The sequence below is a fragment of the Amblyomma americanum genome, chromosome 1 (genome assembly GCF_052857255.1).
Source record: "Amblyomma americanum isolate KBUSLIRL-KWMA chromosome 1, ASM5285725v1, whole genome shotgun sequence".
In the NCBI taxonomy this organism is placed as follows: domain Eukaryota; kingdom Metazoa; phylum Arthropoda; class Arachnida; order Ixodida; family Ixodidae; genus Amblyomma; species Amblyomma americanum.
The window spans coordinates 365,769,129-365,792,424 of record NC_135497.1 but is presented as its reverse complement, the minus strand read 5'-3'; the positions used below and the strand labels follow the sequence as shown (position 1 = coordinate 365,792,424).

Below are 23,296 nucleotides of genomic sequence, written 5' to 3'. Positions count from 1 at the left end.
GGGGTGCAACCCTTAGGAATGCGTATAAACAAGTCTTTGATGTACTAATTTTCTGGCGATAAGATTGAAGCGCGATAGCACCCGTTCTTTATGCCATCCACATGACAGCATCGCTCCACAATGCTCTTAGAGGCCCCAGTGTGCAATGGAAACGTTCAAAGGGCAACCATTGTTGAGTATGCCCTGTGGGTGGTTTATTCATTGTCACTACTTAGCTAGGCCGCACTTAAAGTTTTGTGTGAATAAATAATCTGTAAAACGTTTTTCTTCGTTTTCTCAAAACTGTATTTTTGATCGTGTTCCAGGTTTGGAGGTGCAATATCTCTGGTTCTACTTATGCTATTGCTATAATTCTTTTTGCACCAGAGGCGTAAACTCATATAGAATGCAAAATTATAAATAAATATGTGGTACTTTATAAGAAAACTTTTTAAAAATTACATGTCTTGAGTGTCCAGATGGCTTTCTGGTCTCTAAATTTTGACAAGCTCTAATTTCGCATAAAATGGGACCAGCACATTCAGACTTGATTTTTGCACTCCCCGAGTGTTGTAGATTAATTTGATAGGTCAATTTTGATTGTAACACCTGTAGTTTTACAGGTAGCTCACCTCCATACAAAGAAGATAAAGTGCTCAATATTTTCAATACTTATAGCAAATCTATATGCATATTTGAAATCAGTACAAAAAACTACATAAACGGTGCTATCAAAATCTGCCAGTAAATAAAAAAAATTGTCTTAAGACCAGGGTCCCCCCTTAAAAAATGAATGCAACACAATGATTAGCGGCAGTGCGTTCCATGCATTGACTGTCTACTTCGCGACCATTGAGGTGTCAACACGCTTCATGTGTTTGCTGGAGTCTGTTCCCTGCTGCTCGGGATCTACTTGTAATACCCCTTTCGGACAAGATCGTTGAATGGCTTGTTCATGCACACATCCAGCGGCTGCAGCTGCGATGTCATGCCACCAGGTATGACAAGCTTGGCATTACACTTGCCGACTGCAGCCTTGACTTCATCCGTTCAAGGTCCAGTGACTGCGTCAGGCGCAAGTATCGATGGGAGATCTGTTCCTGGCTGTTTGACCCACATAACACTGAGCCAGTCCAGCATCATCGTATAGTCCATACAACCTTTTTTGTTGCGCCCGATATGAGTGCAGCTGGAGAAGGCCTCGTTTTTCAGAACTGTTTCCTTTTGATTACGATGAATGGCAGCAGCTTGCATCTGTCAGCTGTGCATGCGAGCGTGACTGTTACTGTAGTATTTTTCATTTTCTGTTCTGCGAGCTCGCACCTCTTTCTTGACGCGTGCTTCCCCTATGAAGCTCAACGGAGCATCCCAAATGATTGGAGCTTTGCCGGCATTGCCGTTCCAACCTATGACCTTGGTAGTAGAGCTGTCTTGACAAGCAGTGAAAAAAAACAGCACTATATTCGTGCCTTGGTTCCAAATGTAACACAAGGTGCATTCTCAAGAATATAGTACCGTATAAACGCGTGTAAGGGCCGCACTTTTTTTCCCAGATTCGGGGAGAAAATTTCGGGGTGCGGCCCATACACGCGATTTTCGAAAAAAATTTTTTTTTTTTAAGTGAAAGCAAACCAATCTGGAATGCGCGGCATTTATTTACCGTTCAGGCATCACTCACGGAGTCTTCAGACTCCGAGCTGGTGCTGTGTTCAGGTGAATGTTCAGCCCACAGAAAGTCGTCTTTGGTCCCGTCTAAACTGTTTGAAATTCCGGTCGCTTTGAAACTCCGGGTTACAATGTCGGTCGACACGGAATTCTACGCGGACAAAATCCATCCAAGCACAGTCGCGAGTGGTGCCCTCTTAAGCCGCCCTGTCGGCGTCTCGTCGTGATTGCCATTGGCCATCCATTCCGAATACTGCCTTCGAAATTCAACCTTAAAAGGCCGATTGACGCTTACATCCAGGGGTTGCAGCATGCCGGTGAGGCCGCCCGGTATCACGGCCATGTCTGTGCGGATACCGCGCAGGCGTTCCTTAACCCTACCCGTCAAGTGACCGCGGAGGCTGTCCAAGACGTGGAGTGATCGTCGGGCCAGCATGGCGCCTGGGCGCTTCTCTGAAACGCTTTTTACCCAGTCGAGCACAAGCTCATCGTCCATCCAGCCCTTTTCTTGGGCGCGAACTACAATTCTCTTGGGGAAAACTCCTTTAGGAATCGGTTTTCTTTTCAGGATGACATAGGGGGGGCAGCTTCCGCCTGTCCGCGGTGACGCACAGCATAACGGTACACCATTGGCGCTCCGCGCCGCTTGTCCGCACGAAAACACTCTTCTTTCCTTTCAGTTAAACTGTGCAGCCCTCAGGACAGTCGAACCACACGGGGGTCTGGTCGGCGTTCGCTATCTGTGAAAATATATAGTTGTGCTCACGACACAAACTGATGACATACTTCTGAAAACTGAGCACCTTGTCGGTGTAGGCGGGGGGCAGCCGCTGGCACAGCGTGGTCCTTCACCGAAATGATAGGCCCTTCCTCTTCAGAAATCTTCGTACCCAGCCGGCACTACCCTTGAAGTCCTCGTGCGGTACGCTTTTAGCACACGCCAAGGCTTGTGCCCTCACGCGCAGCATGTCCGTTGTCAACGCGTAGCCGTTGTTCCGCACTTCCATTGAATAGCATAGCAGCTCTTCTTCTAGCTCAGGAAATTTGCATGGCTTGCCTCGGAAAGCGCGCTTTTTGGAGCTGGTATTCTTCAACGCATCCCTTTGTCCACAATTCTCGTCCACATCAAATTTTCTGCCCGTGGCACGCTCGCCGTGTTCGAGAGCGAACTCCACTACTTTCAGTTTAAAGCCCGCCGTGTAGCTGTTGAGGTGCTTGCCCATCGTGCAACAGTGACAATGCTCGGAGGCAGTTCATGAAAAAGTGAAGAACGACAGCGCACGAGAGCAACAACTATGCCGAGCGACCACGCTAACACAACCACCAAAAAACGCATGCTTTGACAGCCAGAACAGAAAAAAGTTAGACCTGGCGATACCGATGCCGATACGGATAGCGGAAGTACAGTAGCAGAAGCTCGCGGCAGAAGAAAAGATGATGATGATGACCCGCGGCCTCGGGCGCCATCCATGGGCGGCACCTCGAAGCTCCTGTGCGCATGTATTTCGAAGACTGTTCTTGCGTGTTTCCTGGAAAGTTTGGGTGCGGCCCTTACACGGATTTTTTTTTTTTTTCATATATTTCCTTTGGGAATACGGGGAGCGGCCCTTACACGGGTGCGGCCCTTACACGCGTTTATACGGTAATTCCCAGGAAAAGGCAGATGATGTCCAGCAACGATGCAGTCTTGTGATCGCTCCTGTGTAGTGCTGCACCAACCATGGAGGTACCAGCCTGGTCATTAACCCGTTGAGGTTCTAATTAAAAAAAAAACTTCCCCAGGTGGTCAAATTACACATTTGTTACGTTCAAAATCTCCAATAAAGTCGGGTCAGAAATAGTAAAAAAAAGAATCTGGAACAGTTTTGGTGTCAGCATCACTCAGAACTGCAAAATGTTCAGTAGTATTTTGGAGAGGTATTGTCTTGCATGGAACCTTATCCCGTGTATGCACAGCACCTTATCACAGCCTGCATACATAAGAATTGGAAGAGCCATCTCTGTGGGTGTCAAGAGAACTAGCAGTGTGTTCAGCCACATCCCTTTTGCTGTGCATCTGAGGAAACTGTAAACAAGGAGAGGGAGAATACCTCTTAAGCTTGGGTGATAAACAAGCTAAGAGCAGCCCCAATAAAGATAGAAATCAACTTCAGGGCCCCTGCAAGTGACTGCCGGTAAAGATAAAAATCAAGTTTCTGGGGCTTGCTTCTCTTGGATCATGTGGGGAAGCTGAAACCATGAAAGGGCATTGCAGCAAAGGGCCCAACAGTCTGAAACCAAAAATGGTTCTTTCTGGTTAGCAGTATAATCGACTGGAAGCCTTAGGTTACCTTTAAAAGGCCACTGACCAGGGGCCTGGACATTTTAGATGAACAAGCTCAGTGCATAGAGGAGGCATTGAAGATAGATAGCCTTGGCAAAATACTAGATTCATGTGCGCCCCGAAAAGCAGTAAAAGTTAAAATCTAAGCTCATTCGCTCTTTCCTTCGAGAAGCCAATGCTCTTATCCTCTACGCTGGCTCCCGAGCCTTCAAGTTGACCCTTCAAGTTGACGTCATCTTGAAGACATTCGTGACAGGTATTCCACTGGTGTGTCGTTCTGACGGCGAAGGGTTCGTCGCGTTGTCTGCTCGTGCGCATGCTTCCATAAAGTCTTCCGCGTTTTCGCACGCGCATACATACCCCCCCCCCCCCCCCCCCCCCCCCCAAGAAAAAAAAAACGAGGTTTTTAGTTACTCGCGCCAGTTCATGTATGCTTCGTGTTCTTTGCGTGTCCCGTGTCATGTGTCTTAGAGCCTTTCCGTCGCTCGCACACTCGACCGCTCTGCACACACACTGCTTCTCGCTCGTCCATCTTATCTACGCTGCTGCTGCCCTGCCTTGGTTTTCCGGGCTCCTTTGAAAGACGAACTTAGGAGCAGAGAAAAGACGCACATGGAGAAGTGCTAACGCAAGCTTGCGTTTCCAAGAAATGCCGGATGGTTCCCGGGTCCACGCTTCGCCATGTTTCGAACAAAAGTGACTCTCGCCCCTCTGGTCATAAAACGGTAGGGAGGCCCCACAAAAAAGTAAATGCATGAATAGGAGGCTCCCTAACTAGGGATGACACTAACAAAAACGGATATTAAATAGATGCGCTCGCTAACATGTAGAGCCGATTATATCTCTCGATGGTTCAGTGTGCGGGGAAAATGCAATGACGCTGTTTCGTCGTTGGATGTGCACGCAGCGACTGGAGTCGGCACAGATTGCTAGAAGATTCTGCTTTTAGTCGTGTCTGGCTCCAACTCATCGGCCTTCCAGACAATCGTCAAGAATGTGGTGGCTTGTGGAAGACGCTTCCCTCTGGATGACTACGTCCATGATCCAAGGCTGCTTCAGGCAATACACAGCCCCCTCCTGCGGCTGAAGGAGGCTGGGGCGAGGAAGGACAAAGAAAAAACAAAGCGTGACCAAACACTGCTAGGGGACCCAAGGAACAAACTAGGGTGTTAGGAGACCTCGCTGCCACCCTCCTCTCCCTCCATGAAGTATCCTGGGTAGCAGAAAGCAAGAAAATATTTTCAAGGTGAGGCAGTGACAGACTTGACGTACTCCACCAGACACCACGCCTCTCCCTAACGTCAGAGGAGGAAGGGCGAATTTTCCTTGCGGAGCCTACTTGACCAGGCGCGAGAGAGAAAACCTCGGGGAGACAATGGAAGGAGAGGAGCATGGCGAAGTAGCTTGATTGCGATGGCTGTAACTGCGCTATTAATGAGTGTTTAAAAAAAAAAATTGTGGCCGCGCCTTCCGGGGGCGATGCCTCGCTACGAGAGAGGTAGAAAGTATTTTTGACCAGAAGGTGGTCAATTGCCCTTTAAGGGGGGACGCGGCTTTCAACTCACGGATAATGGTCAAAAAAGCGATTTTTTGAAATATTTATTTTCTGCTTTTACAAGCCATATTTTGTGTGATTACAAATTTTCATCGTCGAAAACCATCAAGTGTGCCAAATCATTGTTTTGATGATCAAGGGTGGCGGAAAATTTCTTCCAAGTAGCGAAAAAACGCCGCTTTTCAAGCCCCGATCTCTCGGCAACCGCCCAACGTAGCGCGGCCATCTTGGTCTCTATGGAAAGCGCGTTACTCAGACTTCAAATTTCCCGCTTCAGCGGTCTCCTCAGAGCGGAAACAAATGCATAAAGGCGCGCTCACACTAGCGCGAAGCTTCCCGCTGCGGCACAGCGTCAACGTCGACGCTGCCTCGCAGCTCCTCGGAATGACGCTCGCACTGCGCGCGTTTTCTCGCTGCGGTTGTCTTGGAATGTGGAGAGAGGAGGCACTGAGGGAGGACCCGAACGAGCAGAAAGAGAAGGGGATAGTCACGTGACACCAGAGAAGACTGGAAAGCGCGCCCTTTTCTCGCGTCGTCGTCTTGATCGTCTGCTAGCTCTCCTCCCGTCGCCCTTTTTGTCACGAGGATGGCTGGTTCGAACGATGAGCTGTTGGCTATGGTAAACGTACTCATACTTTTGAAAAAGACAGCGCATGAAGACAGGACAGTGCAGAGGCTGCTGCAGGTGATCGAGATTCGAGCCACGTTGGCGGAAGGGGCACCACCTTTAGCAGGCTGCGAGGTTGTCCGCGACTGGGGCTTCGCCCGCGAGGGGCGCAGCGGGGTTTACGGAGCTTCTCCCAAGCAAACTCCCCTAAAGAAAGCCGGGCGCCAGGCCGGGGGACGCTTGTACCCATTTTTACCGGTGGGTGCCTGGCGGTGGGTTTCGAACCATCCACCTCCCGCAGCCGAGGCGGGCGCCCTGTCTTCATGCGCTATGTCTTTTTCAAAAGTGATGCACCAACAAGCCCAAAGTTCCACCCTATTAAACACTTGTACTTGTTTGTTCGCTGCTTCTGCACCGTCGCTTTTGCACCATCTCAAGTCGCATGTCCATGCTGGCAAAGCAGCCGCCGAGTGCCCGGCCGGCCGGCTGGGCGCGCGCAGCCTCCGCCTCCGCCGACGGGGTCACTGAACTGGGACCGACGTCACGGTTCACGGTCGGCGCCCATTGGCTGTTCTCGTCAGCGGCACGGGAAAAATAGGTACCGGACCCATCGCTCTGCGGGATGGCACAGCAGGCTGTCCGTGGGAGAAAAACCGGCTTGTGCGGGAAGCGGCGCGCGGAAAACGTTCTGCGTTGCGCGTTTTCCCGCTAATGTGAGCGCGCCTTTCAACGCAAAAGTTTCACGGTCGCGCGGTGATTTCCGATTGGCTCCGCACGTCACGCGACAGCAGCGCGCTGCGCAATTGGTCTCCTTGGCGGGTGCGTCGTCTGCTACGCGTGCCTCTAGACTCTGCGGCTCCGCTGCTCGTCGTGTACGATGGGGTTTAGTCATTTGAGCAGAGAACCTCGGCTTGCCGTGACTGTCTCTTGCGCAGAGCTTAGTTTCGAATACGGATTACGCGGCCGCCATGTTCGCCAGTACGCGCGGTGCATAGTTTCGGAAGCGGCTTTCACTGGCGGTCATGGGTCGGCAACCTCTGAAGTACAAGACGGCGTGTGCCTATGGCACCCGTAAGCGAAAATCGCCGATGGTGAAGAAGTCGTCTGCTTCAATTACTTCTGATGTGCAGCGCACTGACGAAGTTACGGGCTCGCAGGCGAGTACTTCGTGCGCGGCTGCGACTGTTGGTGGCGCCGCTCCAGAGCTGCTGCCGAGCACTTCACACACGGACGAAACATCGTGTGCGAGCACGGGGGACTCTTCTGAATTTTCTACTTCGCGCTCTGCATCGCCGGAAGCATCAAGCGATGAAGGCACCGCGCGTGTCGCGGGTTCTCTTGGCACTTCACGTGATGACGCCACGCCGTCCACGAGCACCAGGCGAAAAGGGTCGGCCTATTGGTGGGAAAGGTGGCCTCACTCAGGCTTTAATTAAGAAGTTAACAAATTATTATGGCAAGGCCCTGCACGATCACGACAACGTTGAGGACATGCAGAAAGCTGTGATGGCAACTTTTTATCACGTAACATCTACCGATGAACGCCCACGTCACGAGCTTTGCCCCCAAGGACCACAGAGTTGGTGCCAACACCAGGCTGCAGAAGTAGAGGGCAAACCTCTGCCCTCCCACAAGTACCAGCTTGCAAGGCATGTCACAGATGCATTGTTGCCTGTTTAAGGTGTATCCAGACGGCGGGCCACTCCGTGGCCCGTGGACCGGTCACGTGGGGTCGACCGCGCGTAGGCCGGCCGGGTCTGGCCGGCAACAGCGTCCACACGACGGACCAAAAGAGCAGACGACAAGGCGGGCCAAGCCTCTGTGATCAGCCTGCATCAACGCTCATCTCACGCTTCTACATTCGGCGGCGAGAACAAGCGGAATCCGCGGCAGAGATCCGCCTAAATACCCAGCGGAAAACTCGATCGGTACGGGACAGATTTCTGCCACGGTGAGGAGAAAGTTGCATTCCCGCGGCGACAAACATGGCGACGCGCTTCCAAGCAGGACCGCTCGTTTCGGACTGGATTCATCGTTGTTACTGCCTTTTTTGTTGTGTTCACTGGCAATAAAAGCGCACCCATTTCTCGCTTGGTCTCACCTCGCCTAGAAGAAGACGTATGAGTGAAATATTTGCTTTATTTTTATTTAGAGTGACGATTGTGCCCCTTCGAGGCTTAATCGGAGCATACGTTTGTTGACAGAAATAGTTACCCGGCCTAACAACTAGATGGCGCCACAAGGCTGAGCGTATCCTTCCGTCCGTGTTTGCATACGCTGAACTAAAAGTGGGAAATGTGAGAAGTGCTGTAACGCCCCGAAAAATACCTGCGTTTAGACTACACGATAGTGCATACGCTTATGGCTCGTAGCCAGACTCTATGTGTGCGAGTAGGCTGAAAAGTCCGTGGTCCGCCGCCAGAAAAAATGCTCTCGCATTTCTCGTGTGATCCGGCCCGCGGACCATGCGCGGACCTCTCAGACCGGAAGCGGAACCCCACGTGACCGCTAGTCCACGGGCCAAAGCTAGTCCGTGGTCCGTCGTCTGGATACACCTTTACCGGCGGCTATCGGATGTCCAGCTCCTCAGCCGTTGTCTGGGGAAACAAACCCAGAATGCGGCTGAAAGCCTTCATTCAGTAATTTGGTCGCTGCTGCCAAAAGATAAAAACGCATCTTTGACTGCAACAGAGACAGCTCTCAACGAAGCGGTTTGCAAGTTCAATGCAGGGACCCGCCGTGCTTACACAGAGTACTGTTCGACACTTGGGCTGCAAACTGGCCAACATGCTCTTCGCAGAGCAGTGGAAAAGGACGCCTTGCTGAAAAGAAAGGCAGCGAAAGCACTTCAATCTCGAGGCAAGGCATCCAAGAAGCACCGTGTTAAAAAGGACACAAAAGACTACAACCCCGGTGCCTTTTGATGAGTGAAATACAAGGTGCAACTTCGGAAGCCATTTTCTCAAAACTGTTTTTTTTTTTTTGTCATTTGCTCTGATTGTTCCGCTGATTTCTTCGCGACCGCTGGGGCTATTTTGATACGGTTTTTTTCGCTGCATTCCTTGAGAAATGTTTCAGGTCGTGACATTCTTGGTTTTCCGGCATCCCGTTTGCTGACTTACTGATTCGACTAGTTGTTCACTGTTTAGGTGCCCATTGTAATGTCTGCTCATAAAATATTAAAACTAAAAACTTTTACATTGTAAATAAAAAAATCTAAGAATGTCACGGCCTCATCCATTCATTTTGGAATGCAACACACTTTGAAGAAGTCTTCTATCTTATTTTGTAAGTCGCTCAAGCCTGGTACAAGATGAAAAGGAGGAAAATTTTTTAAATAAAAAAGTTGTTGAGATATCAGTTTGAAATTTTTATGGTGATATCACAGAAACATTGCCAGTAACCCTGCCAAGTTTTATCAGAATCCATGAAGAAATAGGAAAGTTCATCCCGAATGCCACGTCCCCCCTTAAAGCACCGTGGCGTCTTGCTTCGACTGATCACGAGGAGTGGACGCTTGTTGGATCTGTCCATGTTTGAGCGCAAAAGAATGGTCACCCTCTTTTTGCTCAGCTTGCCGCCATGGCATTTTTGTCCCTTCAGGTCGAGCGTTTTCGATTGCAACATTTCGTAGAAAAAGCTAGTTTCATTCGCATCGAAGGGCTCTTATTCGTCCATTATACTTAACTTTCCTGCATCCAGGACGATGCTGCTTCATTGTCTACGCCCCTTGGCGACAGTGCAGTGCTGTGCTTTAAATTGCTTTAGCCATCCGGCTTCTGGTGCCCTAGAATGCGCATGAAGTCAGTCGCCTCCTGCTGCAGAAGGCTTCCAGACAAAGGCATCTTGTGTGCTGTCTTGTTGAGGAACCACTGGAATACGGCTTTGTCGACGTCTTCGTAGACTGGCGTCGCCACAGTCTTGTTCTGTGCACGCGCACTGTTCTGAACTGCCTCCATGATGCTGTTCTTGGATTTCAGAATTGTAGAAATTGAGCAGCATGGGATACTGAATTCCTCTTCATTGTCAGACTTCTACCTTTTGCAACTTCGGCGATGATTGCAGACTTTTTCTGCAGCGTCAAAAACTTGACACAAGGCGGCATATTTCAGACAGGCCAAAAAAAAAATGCTGGACACAAGCAAGTCATGGGCGAATTCGGCGTGCACGAGGCGGATGGCAAGATAGTGTGGTCTACGTGGTAGTGAAAAGGAAAAGAAGGGTTCGTTGCTCTGCCTTGATGCTTCTGTAGCTGGCTGGCGGTGTCGTGAAACGTCACGTGCGTGTGTAGATGGGCTAGCAAAAATCCGCTTTCAGTGAACTTGGGACAGGGAAGTAAATAACAAGCTACACTTAATAAAACCAGTGCTCGGTGAATGGAAGTCATGTGTGCATCGGAAACGTTCCAGCGAAGTCATTATCTGCCGCCTCCGGATAGGCCACACGCATTACTCACAACTTCCTGCTAACATAAGAAGACAAACCAGTTTGTGCATGTGGAGATGAACTTGCAGTCAGTCACATTTTAATTTCATGTTCGAAACTGGAAAAAGCTACGGAAAAAGTGCTTCTCTCCGTTTTATAACCAACGCATCCCTTTTCATCCATCACTGCTCTTAGGTGAAAATGCAATTGTGCACATGTCCTGCGTTTTTAGATTTTTAACAGAAGCTGGTGTTCTTAAAAATATGTAAAACATGACCCAGTACTTTGCCTGATGCACCTCAGCCACTTTCGCATTTCAGAGAAAAGGGCTGAGGTTTATTTTGATTGGTTGGGGGCCTCCAGTCCTTGCCCAGCCAAGGACGGCTGATGAGGGTACCCAGCCTCCTTTGAAACCTTTAATATCTTGTTTTGCTCTCAATACTGGGCAGAAGGGTATAACCTTTTAGGCATTCTACACCGCCATATTTTTTATACCTTTGTAAAAATCTACAGAAAACAATTTCTTATACCTTGAGCTTGGTGCACGATAGCCTTAGCCGCTTATGTGCCATTAAACTCAACTCAAGCTTTCAGTGAACAAAAATAAATCTCCTTGCTGGCATCATTACCAAACCGATTTAACCGCTTGTTGGCAGAAATGAACGGGCCCGACTTGTTGGATGAGTGTGCTGCTGCAGTTTTGCCACTTTGTTCCCAACTGGCTGATGTGGCGCAAAAATGTTGCAGATCACTACCTCAAACTTTCGTTCGTGCGGGACTGCTTTTTAAATACTCTCTGCTGTTGAGAGGAAGCATATGCATTGAACTCGACGAAAGTTCGCCGGGGGCGCCAGAATTTTTCATTGCCGTCAGAATTTCATTCTTGAGGGCTTTCGTTATTGAGGGGTTCAACTGTATATGGTTAAAGGGGCTACCTTCAGTTGGAATTCTGCTCTACGCAGTTCCATTGTACAATTAAATGGCGGCATAGCTATTAGCAACAGTAATGTAGCGAGTCCGAATGGAATCTGAAAAGCAGAGGTTGTAATGTGTCTTAAGTTTTGGTGTTGTGGTATTGAAGTTATGCATTGGCAAAGCATTCCGAGTAATGTCTGAAAGTACTGGGAGTCTGCAACTGCAGTCACCAACTGAAAATACACTGCAAAGCATTTTTGGCATGATTTACCATAATGCAAGGTTTTTCCAAGTTTTAGCATGGCTGATTTCCACCTTGTATTATATGCGTTTCCAAACAATTTTTGGCCAGTCCGCATTTCCGGTTTCGTTGCTGTCAAGCTTCATCACCATCACGTTTCCAGTGAGAGCAGGCACTATCTAGTGGTGGCGTAGGTCGATAGTTTCGATTTTGACACCATTTCACTACGCTAACCTGACCTTGCAATGCCGAGAATGATTGTACCAGCATGGTATCAAGACTGCAAAAGCAACACTCAGCTGCGTTTAAAAGCAGGGTAATCTTGGCTTCCGAAAGTATCAGCACCGCACTGCTACACGTTCTGGATGAGGTAGTGAGAGCCTGCAGTTACTGCTGCCGGACACTGGCCTCTGCGGCCATGCTGTGCATTTGGATTGTGGATGCTTTGGCCAGCATTCCCCAGGAGGTCGATGGTTGTTATTTCAAGAAATGTGGGATATCGAACGTGTTGACGGTACCAAAGACTCGTTTCTATAGAAAGATATCTCTGACAAAGCCTCTCGAAAGACAGCACACCCGGTGATGACGATCAGTTCCGAAGTGTGCACGCCAACGTGTATGCCGCAGTCTGTCTGCGCATGCTCGTGGTGCAGGACGCGTGTGGGTGCAAGCGCGGCACCTCTGCACCTGCTGCTCGCGTTACACTCGTATCCGGGGTGCCAGCATGCACAAATAATTGGAGGGCGTTCGGCTTCCGTGACTTCCGGAACATCTTTGGGCTGACTGCCTTTCCTTACTTACATTATACACGGATGAAAACTTTTTCTTTTTCCGTTGTCTTCTATCTCCAATATAGTACACCTCATATTATATGAAGGTCCATATTATACGTGGGTTTTTACGGTAAGGAGTAGAAGTGAAGCCTTCTTGTTTTTTATTACTGTGAATGTGTTTGGCAGCTTGCAGATAATTTGAATAGTGGTGAGAGCAGATATTTTCAGTTATTCCAAACTGTTCACTGTTTGTGTGTTTCCTTGAAGTGAACGTATGTCATGTGAAAATTGTACAGCATGTTCGCTTCTTGTAGCGCTGTTGATCATTTGGAGCTGCAGTGACGTAAAGACTGGAATATCGTTTTTGACCTTACTTTTGCCACTGTGTTACATGTTGTCCACCTATGGCTATCGAATTTCCTGTCTGTTTTTTGACGTATTGTCGCTAAGTGCTTGCACTTATTATGTCACCCCTTTATTATGTTTATTATTATTAAATTTATTACGTCACCCCTCAGTAATACAGGAGTTAAGCCAACTGGACTGACACTTCACATGCACAAGCACACATGGCACAGTCTTCTCTTCTGTCATGTCATTCCTCTTCCGCCACTCTCCTTGCAGTACGGCGGAAATCCCGTATCTGTGGCAGTGGCCTCCGCAGTGTTGGACGTGATTGAAAATGAGAAGCTGCAGCAGCATGCCAAGGAAGTAGGTGCCTACCTCATGTACTGTCTGAGAGAGCTGCAGCAGAGGCATCCCCTAATTGGTGATGTCCGGTGAGTCTCCTTGTGTAGCTCGTGATTTATCGTGCTGTCCTGCTTCCATTGCGTATCCAGATGACTGCACACAAGGAACCAATCCGTAGACCAGAGGTTCTTAATCTAGATTCCGAGTATTCCTTGGAGTGCTTTTCAGATTTCCCAAGCACTTCAATCTCTGCATGTCTCTCTCACCACCTTTCTTTTACCCACATTATTTTTGAGCGGCCATTCTGTAACTGATTGCAGCAGGCTGTTTAACTCTGCATTTAGCCGCTGCTAATCGAATTTTTTTCTTTTAAGGGTCGTCCTTCTGCATGTAGCTTTTTGTAAGCATGTCAAGTAGGAACGGATGGAAGCCAAGCAAGATAGGTGTGGTTCCTCAGCACCTTTTGAAAGCTTTTGGGGTTCCCCAAGGCTGTTAATGTTAAGATTGAGAACCCCTGACATACTCAAGCTCTTGCCAATTTTAGTTGTATGCTTGTACGTGCAGCTTTTATCTCCTGGGTCATTAGTGCTTTTTTGCAAACATTGTACGCTTTGTCAATACTAGTGCTATAAAATCTTCATCTCGTTTGGAATTATTTGGCAGGCCCTATAAAGGGAATGAATAGTCATGCTAGCTTGATTCTTGGGGCAGTGGAATGGTACCAGCAAACTCTCTCTCAGTCATCGAATGCCATTTTGGCTTGACAGTCAGTTTGGGCAAATGCCAAAGGTCTCATGTTCTGTCATAAAACAACAGTTGTTGTGAATCTCAGTGCCTCGTTCATAGTGCCATTGCTTGTACTCCATTACAATTATTAGTGCAGCCTAATAATCCTGCATTTCTGTTGCTGCACCTTTTTCAATACTCTCTCATGACTGCAACTTAAGTCACCACTGTTCTTTAAATAGTTCTTCGGGCAATGTTCTCGCTGCTGTGGTCATCTTTGGCTGCTTGCGTAGCTGTAGCTCTGCTACAGCTCTGCTAGAGCTTGAACACTCCATGTTGCACTGCAGGGGTCATGGCCTCTTTGTGGGTGTGGAACTAGTCCTCGACAGGCAGACCAGGGAACCTGCTGGAGAGCAGGCCAGTCTGCTTTCTCTCAGGTGAGCATCAGTCTCTTCTAATTAGTTGTCCCTCTTTTCTTGGATTTTTACATTGCTCGGAAAATGAGGGGGGTTGGGGGGGGGGGGGGGGGTCGGGGAGGGAATGTTGCAGTGTTGCAGAGTGATTGGGGCATCGGGAGTGCCACTTGAGCCCAGGCGGCTTGCGTTACAACAGAGCCCACTTATAATCAACACTCGTTTGCTACAAAAGGACAGTATTGTCGTGAAGCACATTAGGGCATCATCGCTCGAGGGATTGAGGCTCTGTGCTGTGAGACAAAGCCTCAGAAACAGCGCTGCAAGTGCTCGTGCTGCATGGCCATCGCCTACTATTACTGCAGACATTCATAAGCATCCTGACCCTAGTGGCTTTCATTTCCGAGCGTGGAAGGTGAATAAGATGCGGGTTACAAAAAAACGTAGCTGCACGTATGTAGCCGGGGGAGATTTGTAGTTTTGGAATAGTTCTTTATTTTTGAAGTGTTGAATATCCTGTGCCTAAGAATGGATCTTGCACTTGTGTGCCATTTCTACAGCCATAGGTTGGCAGTGCTGCATTGTCTCGAACTAATTCCCTGAAATGGGCAATGCACAGTTGGGTACTTTTGCATCAGGCTTGCTTAACTTAATAATAGAACACAATAGCACTATCCTGTGGCCCCTGCTTATCACCAGCCGCTATCGGCTGCCGCACGTGGGAGCACCTGTGGGTACATTCCAAAACTATGTTTTTTCACTGGACTACTCGTCCACACTTGCGCCATCATCCTTACTAGTGCTGCCATCGTGATTTCTGCTGTGGTCCCACAGCTCGTCATTCCAACATCGTCGTGCACTGAAATCTCGCACTTCACAAAGAGCCGCATCACGAAATCGCGTGGAACAGCTGAAAATTTTGCCTCGCTGCAGCTGCCACACCGGTATTCCCGTTTGTGAACGTCGAACTTGCGGCCCGGCGTGCAGTTCGTTCCTTCGGTGTAAAGAATGACAGCCACCTTGAATGTAGCCATGAACGAGCGCCGGTCGCTTACCAGACCCGGAGCACAAATGACTAAGCACTATATTAAATACTTGTGAAACGTGGCCGGCAGTAGTCAAATGGGTCAGAGCCAAACAGAAACTACGCGTGAGCTACCGACACTCCCCGGCGCCGCTGTGGTTCCGAGTGTGGGTGCCGCCACGATTGGAACAGCAGCTCTTCCATCAACTATTGACGCTCTCTTGAGTGCCCAGTGTGTGGTTGAAATTAAACAAAAAAAAAAAGCTTTGACCACGCCCATTATCATGGCCACGTGTGGGGCTGGTGCCGGTTTGCTGCTAATTGACAGCCACCATCGGCTGCCTCGTGCGGGGTGGGGATGATGCCGGTGCTGTGCATTGACATAGCTAGAGTTACTGGATAATTCTAGAGTACCGCGAACCTTTTCCCCGCGCCGCCGCGCCAGCGATTGGTCAACGTAGGTCACGTGGTTTGCCGCTGCCGCTGCCCGCTGTCACTCACAAGCTTCCAAACAGACTCAGCGTGGACGCCTGTCACGGCAATGGCAGTTTGTGGATTTTTGCGTTTCGCACTAGTCTCTCTGATTTGAAAGAAAAAAGCATTTCGGGACAACACGCCAGGCTGTTGCACTTTCGGGCGCAGCAGCCGGACAGAGTCGGGGAAGGCTTTTTACTCCATTCCACGGGTTCCACGGGGCAAAAACAACCAGAAAAGTTCGGGAAAAGTTCGTGCCAACCGGAAAAAGTTCGTGCCCACAAGAAACACTCTTGTGTGAAGTAAGTTCGACAGGTTCATGGCAGAAGTCTTGCGCATAGCATACAGTGCATGAAATTAGGCTGTAATAGAACAGCTATGCGTGCGGACAAAAGCAAACGGAGCGCGCTGTTGCCGGCTAACATTTTTCACACGATGCCTAATTGTAACTGGGAGCTCTGGTATGTTAAGGAACGAATGTGTTTAAATATTGTCTCCGGCTTCTGTACAATGCAAGAATAAAGTGCCGTCATTTCTTCTGGGTTTGGCTACATTTATACTGTTCTTCTTGAGTGTTTCTTCATTAAGCGCCCAAGTTGCAGGATTTTCTGCTGGGAAGTCTAGAAATAAATCTTGAGTGTGTATTTCACAACCAGGCTAATTATGACTGCCCGTTACTGGAACTGCCATGCGGGACCTTCACAATACACCTTTCAGCTTTCGTTTTCTAGTTCACATTTAATCCACCAATCAAGCTCGAAACCTCGGACACTGTTCAGCCAGGCACTGGAGCATGCTTGTGTCGCCTGTCTTGCACGGAGGAGAATTATTCTCGGAAGGTCTTTTCTGAGCCTTTTCACGCTTTTTCAGACGTGCACCACCATGAAAATATTGATAAGGATCAAGCCAGTTAAAATGCTGGATGAGGGAACAGTGGATGCTTTATTATCCTCGGTGCTTTATTATCCTCGGTACAGCAAAGCAGTTTTGCATCGATGCTCATGTAAAAGAGAATTAATTCACTCCAAAGCAAAAAAGGTCACGGAGCAAAAATAAAAATATTGGCTTCTTGTAACCCAGTTGAATGTGATGGTTCACAGGAAAGCAGATATGCTCATGGCAGGTGATAAACTCTCGTGCACATTCTCGTGCACATTCTCGTGCACATTCTCGTGCACATTCTCGTGCACATTCTCGTGCATGTGCGCGTGCATGTGCGCGTGCATGTGCGCGTGCATGTGCGCGTGCATGTGCGCGTGCATGTGCGCGTGCATGTGTGCGTGCGCGCGTGCTCGGGCATGTGTGGCGAGTTCGTCAGCAGCTTGATATGCATGTTGTTATGGTAATTGAGGAAAGAAAGAACCACCACCACCAAAATAACGTACTAATAGCAGGGTGCAGGGTTCATTGATAGAGCTCATTGGCAGTGCTGGTAATGTCCTCACGAAAACTGCCGCTCAACGTTCCATACAAGCTTACCTCGTACGTTTAGCAACTTCTACTGTTTTTTGAGAAGTTCAACTCCTTAAGGCACTAGCTTATGCAAATGTCTTTGCTGCATTCAAATTTTTGTCTACTTTCGGCTCACATGTAGCCGCGCTGGACGCACACTTCGAGCTGTTTAGAAGCTTCACGGGCGTGCCGATCCTTGTTGCCAGCACAAGGTGGGACCTTCACGGTACTCTAAAATTATCCAGTGACTCTAGACATAGCATGACTGGCGTGTTTCAGAGTGTGGCCAGCGCTACTGATGCGAAGATAACTGCTTTTGAGGTGAACGTGCACGCAATAAAAACCATTCACAGCCAGCACCAAGAAGGATGAGACTGAGCTGCGCAGCAAAAATGCAACCATGCTGTAGCATGCCTGATGTCTCATTTGTCTTGCCCTTATTTATGGTGCGATGCTTTGGTTTCGATTTTAATTCGACCTCCCCCCCACTTCGGATTTTCAAATTTTGAAAAATAGGTCGACTTACGATCTCGTAAATACGGTATGATTTGCTAGGAATTGTTGTCTTGTAAATATTGGCATCTAATTGTTTCAACACTTTTCTGTTGTTCGTAAGTACACGTTTCTGACATGCCATTCTGAATTGCGCGAGTGCATTTTCACGCCCACCATTTAATGGGGGACGTGGGTCTTGGAATGGTCAGAAATGGCCAAAAATTTTATTTTGAGAAACTCATTTTCAGAATGTTTGTACCTTCAAGCACCTGCCGTCAAATTATTAACTTTGAATTCGATCGGGAAATTATGTTCAAACTTCCCGTGCGCGCCACGGTCAAAGCAGCCAGCCGATTGCTGCCATCTTGGGCTCGGTTTGAAGCTGCTTTCTTTGTGGACATTTCGCAGCCTCTCAAAATGGTGTTGCTCAAGGAGACCGGCTACCTTCGCCGGTTTTCCGAAGGCCGTTTCCGGACCACTGATTGGCTCGCGGGGTGCGCGCATTTCAAGCATTCCGTTCCTCGCCTCCCCATTGGCTGGCATGACTGGCTTGTCATATTTTTCTTTTGTTCTGCGTTTGCCGCCGTGGCTGCCGCTTCGCGCACCTTGCTTTTGCGATAAGTTCTCGTCCGAACATTTTTCTCGGCGCATTGTGTTTGTTTTGTGCCAGTATGTCTGGAGACGCTCGCGTAAAGAAGACGTGTCACGCATGCGGAAAGAAACGAAACCATCCATGGAACGCACGACCGAAGGATGACAGCACGTTACCAAGATCTCCTGTTGCGTCCGAAGTGGCCTGTTCTCTGGCTAGCCAGCCTAGCTGCAGTACATCTGGCGTCATCGAACCGTCAGCGGGCCCTTCTGGAGGCATCTAAGACCGCATCGACACAGTGTTCTATTCTGCTGATATGTCTGCTGAGTGAGCGAGAAATGCTGCGGACGTGAATGAGAGTCTGGCATCGCAAAGCACAACAGAATGAAAGTTCAAGCTTCTGGACGTTGAACTGGCGAGCGACAGCGGCAGGGAAGACTGCACAGAGTTTATCATCGTGGACTTAGCCGTGGCTAACACTTTCATTGCGCTTATGCTTTGCCCTGAGTGCGGCACGAAAAGCGCGCCTTTATCAAAGTCGGGCAGCGAATATGGGCTATGTGCTAAGCTCGTGCTCTCCTGTAGCTCCTGCGACTTGCGCGAGGAGTTTTTCTCATCTCAGAGGTTGGCCGGTGCTACTGATGCAAAGATAACGGCTTTCAAGGTGAACGTGCGTGCAATAAAAAGCATTCACAGCATTGGCAGGGGAGCAACAGCCCTGTTGGACTTCTTCACCACGATGAATATATCTCGCCGTGGCTTGCACCAGAAGACCTATCAGGACCATATCAAGATGATGGCGGAAACTTGCACAGCGACCACTCCAGAATGTGAGGCCGCTAGCGTTGCTTGCGTGAAGGAGTTACATGCAGAGTTCGCTAACGCGCCAGGAAACACAGACGTAATCTACGACGGCACCTGGCTAACTCGTGGACACAGCTCCTACATCTGTGTGGGGTGCGTAGTCTTGTTATAAACCACGTTGTGTTTTCGAACTTTTGCCTCTGCTGCACAAAAGGGCCTAAGAAAATGAGCAACATGCAGCCTGGCTGGTCCAGCATGCTCTACTGTGCCAGAAAAACGTCGACTGCAAGAAGTCGAAGCAGCCCTACGCTTGTTTCAGCAGTCGCTCGAAAAAGACAAGCTGCAGTACACAATGCTGTCTGATGAGGATAGACGGACGTACCATGCTCTGACTGAAGATTCAGTATATAGCTTCATAAAAGTGTAAAAAAAGGCTTGAATAAACCACGTGCACAAACGCATGGGAGCTGCCTTGTGCACCCTTGTCGACAGGAAAAAAGCCCAAGGTGAGCCACTTGGTGGCAAAGGAAGGCTCACACAAGAAAAGATCACAAGTTATTATGGCTATGCCTTACGGAGCCACAGAAACGATGGGCCAGGCATGCAAAAAGCTGTCCTGGCCGCACTGTAGCACGTGTAGTCAAGAGATGAGGCACCAAGACATGACTACTGCTCTGAAGGCCCGGAGTCGTGGTGTAAATATAACAGGGCTGTGGGTATGAACGAGGAGCCGCCGCCACACAAAAACAGCCTGCCTAGCTTCGTTTGCGAGGCATTGGAGCCTGTGTTCAGGAGGCTGAGTGATGCTGCCCTGTTGCAGCGATGCACACAGAACTCAAATGAAAGCCTGCATGCCATGATTTGGGAGCATGTCCCGAAGAATCGGCATGCCTCGCTGCGCAGCAGTGAAAGAGGAGTGGCTGAGGCTATCAGCCGCTTCAACCAAGGTGTCGTGAAACGGAGCACACAAATTGCCGAGAAGCTCGGCTACAGTGCTGGAAGTTGCTTGGTGTGCCGCAGCCTCGAGGGCTGAAGCAGGCTGCAGAAATGTCAAAGGGAGCACCTCGACAATAGTGCTGCCAAGGCCAGGCTAGCTAAGCGACACAATCTAGCTAGGGACCCTGTGTACAGCCCTCGTCTGCTTTAGAGCAGTTTCACTATGGGACAGTGACCAGCCATTTAAATAACATGCTGCCATGTTTCAACCTAAACCTTGTTTAAGTTTGTCTATGGCAGGACTGCTTTATTACACAATTTGAGAATTTCTTTAGCTTGAAAGGCACTGAAACAGGCATGTCAAGTGCTAAATTCAGTTTTTCTTGCTGATCCTAGCGGCAGGTACATGGCTTTATGGCAAGCTTTTGCTAATTTTTTTAGAAGCTGCACTCTCATATTTAGTATGACCTTTCTCTTGAAGGGCAGAACTACACAATGATGCTATTCACATTGCTGTGCCTGCATTCTAGCAAAAGTTACAGTTGTCTATAACTTCAAATGTGTTTTTCTCAGGTTGATGTTTTTGGACACCGCACTCAGCCTTACGGGGATTTTTTCGATGTTTTCACTAAGCGACAATAACAAATATGGTATCACTGTAATCATACTGAAAGATCTAGGGGGTGATGCTATTTTTATCGCTCTAGCATTGTTTTGCTAATTACAAATTAGGATAGTGATGAGAGAAAACTTGAACAAAATTATTCGCAGTAAATGTTGGTCCAGTTTCTTGCCTATAAATTGCTTTCAAATGAATAAAAAATAGCATCACACCCTAGGGGATGTCTTTGGAATTGGGGCCACATACTTGCTTTTTGTATTTGAGACGAAATTTCCATAAAGCCCCATAAGAAATGCCCATTAATGTTTTTTTAAACCTTAACATTTCTTGAACTGCTACAGCTGGCAAAAATCTAATTGCAGATTTGAAATCGGCATGTAAAACTTATCAAGACTGAAGTTTCATTCAGATTAGACAAAGAATTAAAAAAAATACCCGCATCTCCCCTTAACTCTAAGTGCTCCATTTCTTGTGCTTTTCTTCAGGTTGAAGCAGCAGGGAGTGTTGCTGAGTACAGAGGGCAAGTATGGCAATGTGCTCAAGTTCAAGCCGCCCATGGTGTTCAGCCGTGAGAATGTGGACACTGTTGTGTCAAAGCTGGACATTCTGCTGGGAAAGATCGAAGACGAGTGCCTGGACCTGCGGTACAACTTTGCCGACGTGGCCCACTCGCTTGCCAGTAGTGTTGAGTCCCTCTCTACTGCCTCTTCGTTCGACTCGCTCGAAGAGAGCTCAGAAGAAGATCTGTCCTCTTCCTCTTAGATTCTGCCACTAACTGATTTTATTTAGGGTGTAAGGGATTTTTTTTTTTTTCGCCGCAACTTTTGCATTGGGGTGTGAAACAACTTCTGCCTTCACATCATAGATTTTTTTTCGTCATGCGAGTGGCTCTAGGTGTATCTATGGCATTTTCGTGTTTTCATACCTATTTGGTCTCTTGCAGCTGCGACGGGCATAGTCAAGGATGAAGATGTGCACATCTAGGCTTTGTTTTAACGAAAGCAAGATTGAGTGTAAGGCAGTGCAGTTAGTTTGCTGCGGTGCTGTGAGCTACACAATTTGAATGCTTTTATCTGTTGTAGAAATCTTGTTAGGGGATTATTTATGCTCCCTTAAATCTGGAATGAATATAGCTTTAACTGCACAGGTTGGATCTGTGTTAGGAGCCTTTATATGACTAATTTGGAGTCTTATTGTGCTGTTTTAATGAGTGGTTGCTTAAGCCATTTATAGGGTATGCATGGGTTGAATATTTTTGACCTCCGTTGTACTTAATATTATACTTGTTGCCCCCACAGACTATACAATCACTTTCTTTTTTTTTAATGTCATTAACGTTAAATATCGTCTTTGTAGCCTGTTAGACTCAGGCCACAATGCTTTGTGCAGCAGCTCGTTCTGGCAGCCAATAGATTTGAAAAAAAAAAGTACTTCCTCACTGTTTACTGAAAGAGCTGACCGGTACCTGTGAACATTTTGATTGATGCTGCAAGATGTTACTGGATGCTGCTTTAAATTGCCTTGCTTCTGCTGGCCAATGGCAGACTAGGGCTTCAGTGAAACTTAGGGCAAAGAAGTTTATTACAATTCAATTGCTTTGGATTGGTCTCAGATGTGTATCCTTAGTTTAGTGATGCAGTGTACAAAAGTTCATGCTCCATTTTGATATGGTTGTGCAGCGAAGCTTGTTCTGCAGCTCACTTGTTTTAGCTGCAGCTTTTTTTTTTTCTTCACACCTGGCTAACTTATTCTTTTTTCCTTCAGAGTGTTTCAGTTAGCATCATCCTCTGGAGTTTTAATCATTAGTGGCTGGTATCCAGCCGTCATCATTTCTATACATCGAATGTGTCCCGGAGAGTGACGTCAACTGCCGCTCCCAGTTGTGTTTCTGCACCCAGGTCTTGTTACCAATACATATTGCAGAGTCTCTTCCTTTCGTAGTTATTGCGAGTCTTTCCACCATCTGCGATTGTCCTGGGCTGGGGCAGCAGCAGATGGGCTTCACGTTGTATAGGTGCCGCCCAGGTGTTGTGTGTGCATGCCTTTTTATTAGATCATATGCTGATGCGTCCAGCTTATGACTACTCATGGGCCACTATCTTTGTTAACGGTACATTATTACAGGCTCTTGACAGTGCTTAAATGTTTTAATAGTTCATTGCAGATATCTGCCTGCTTCTGCAGACTTAGTATGGTGCTGAAAAGAGGTTTCTATACTGTGGAGATTGGAGCTTGGGTTTCTTAAGTCATGTTTCTGAGTGTTGCCGTCTTCCACATTTTTTTCGGGAGGGGGGGGGGGGGGGGGGGTAATTTCCTGCATGTGTTATGTATGCAAACCGATCAGAAGGCTTACACTGCTCTTTACTATGTACATGCCTTCCTGCAATAAACTGATGGCTATAATTCTGCCATATGCTCAACAGGAACACACAAAGGAAACGAGTGTTTCATTGTGCATACCTAGTTCACTTTATTGTAATGTCAGCTTTTAGTCCTTGTCACGTGAACACTTTATACTCCACAAAACTGGCAATATATGGTGTTCTGTGTAGGCTTGTAGCTAGTAATATAGTGGGCATGAAGCC

General features: G+C 48.0%; 1 protein-coding gene across 2 annotated transcripts in view; it reads left to right on the top strand.

Annotated features, from left to right (window-relative positions):
- Positions 1-22,124, top strand: part of LOC144115636 (5-phosphohydroxy-L-lysine phospho-lyase) — a 52,476-nt gene extending 30,352 nt beyond the window's left edge. For both annotated transcript variants that reach the window (XM_077650061.1, XM_077650060.1), the window contains 3 exons: positions 13,108-13,262; positions 14,247-14,336; positions 21,197-22,124. In XM_077650061.1, the coding sequence (XP_077506187.1) occupies positions 13,108-13,262; positions 14,247-14,336; positions 21,197-21,473 (522 nt within the window). In that variant the 3' untranslated portion in view covers positions 21,474-22,124. The remainder of the gene's footprint in view (positions 1-13,107; positions 13,263-14,246; positions 14,337-21,196) is intronic.
- The last annotated feature ends 1,172 nt before the right edge of the window (positions 22,125-23,296 follow it).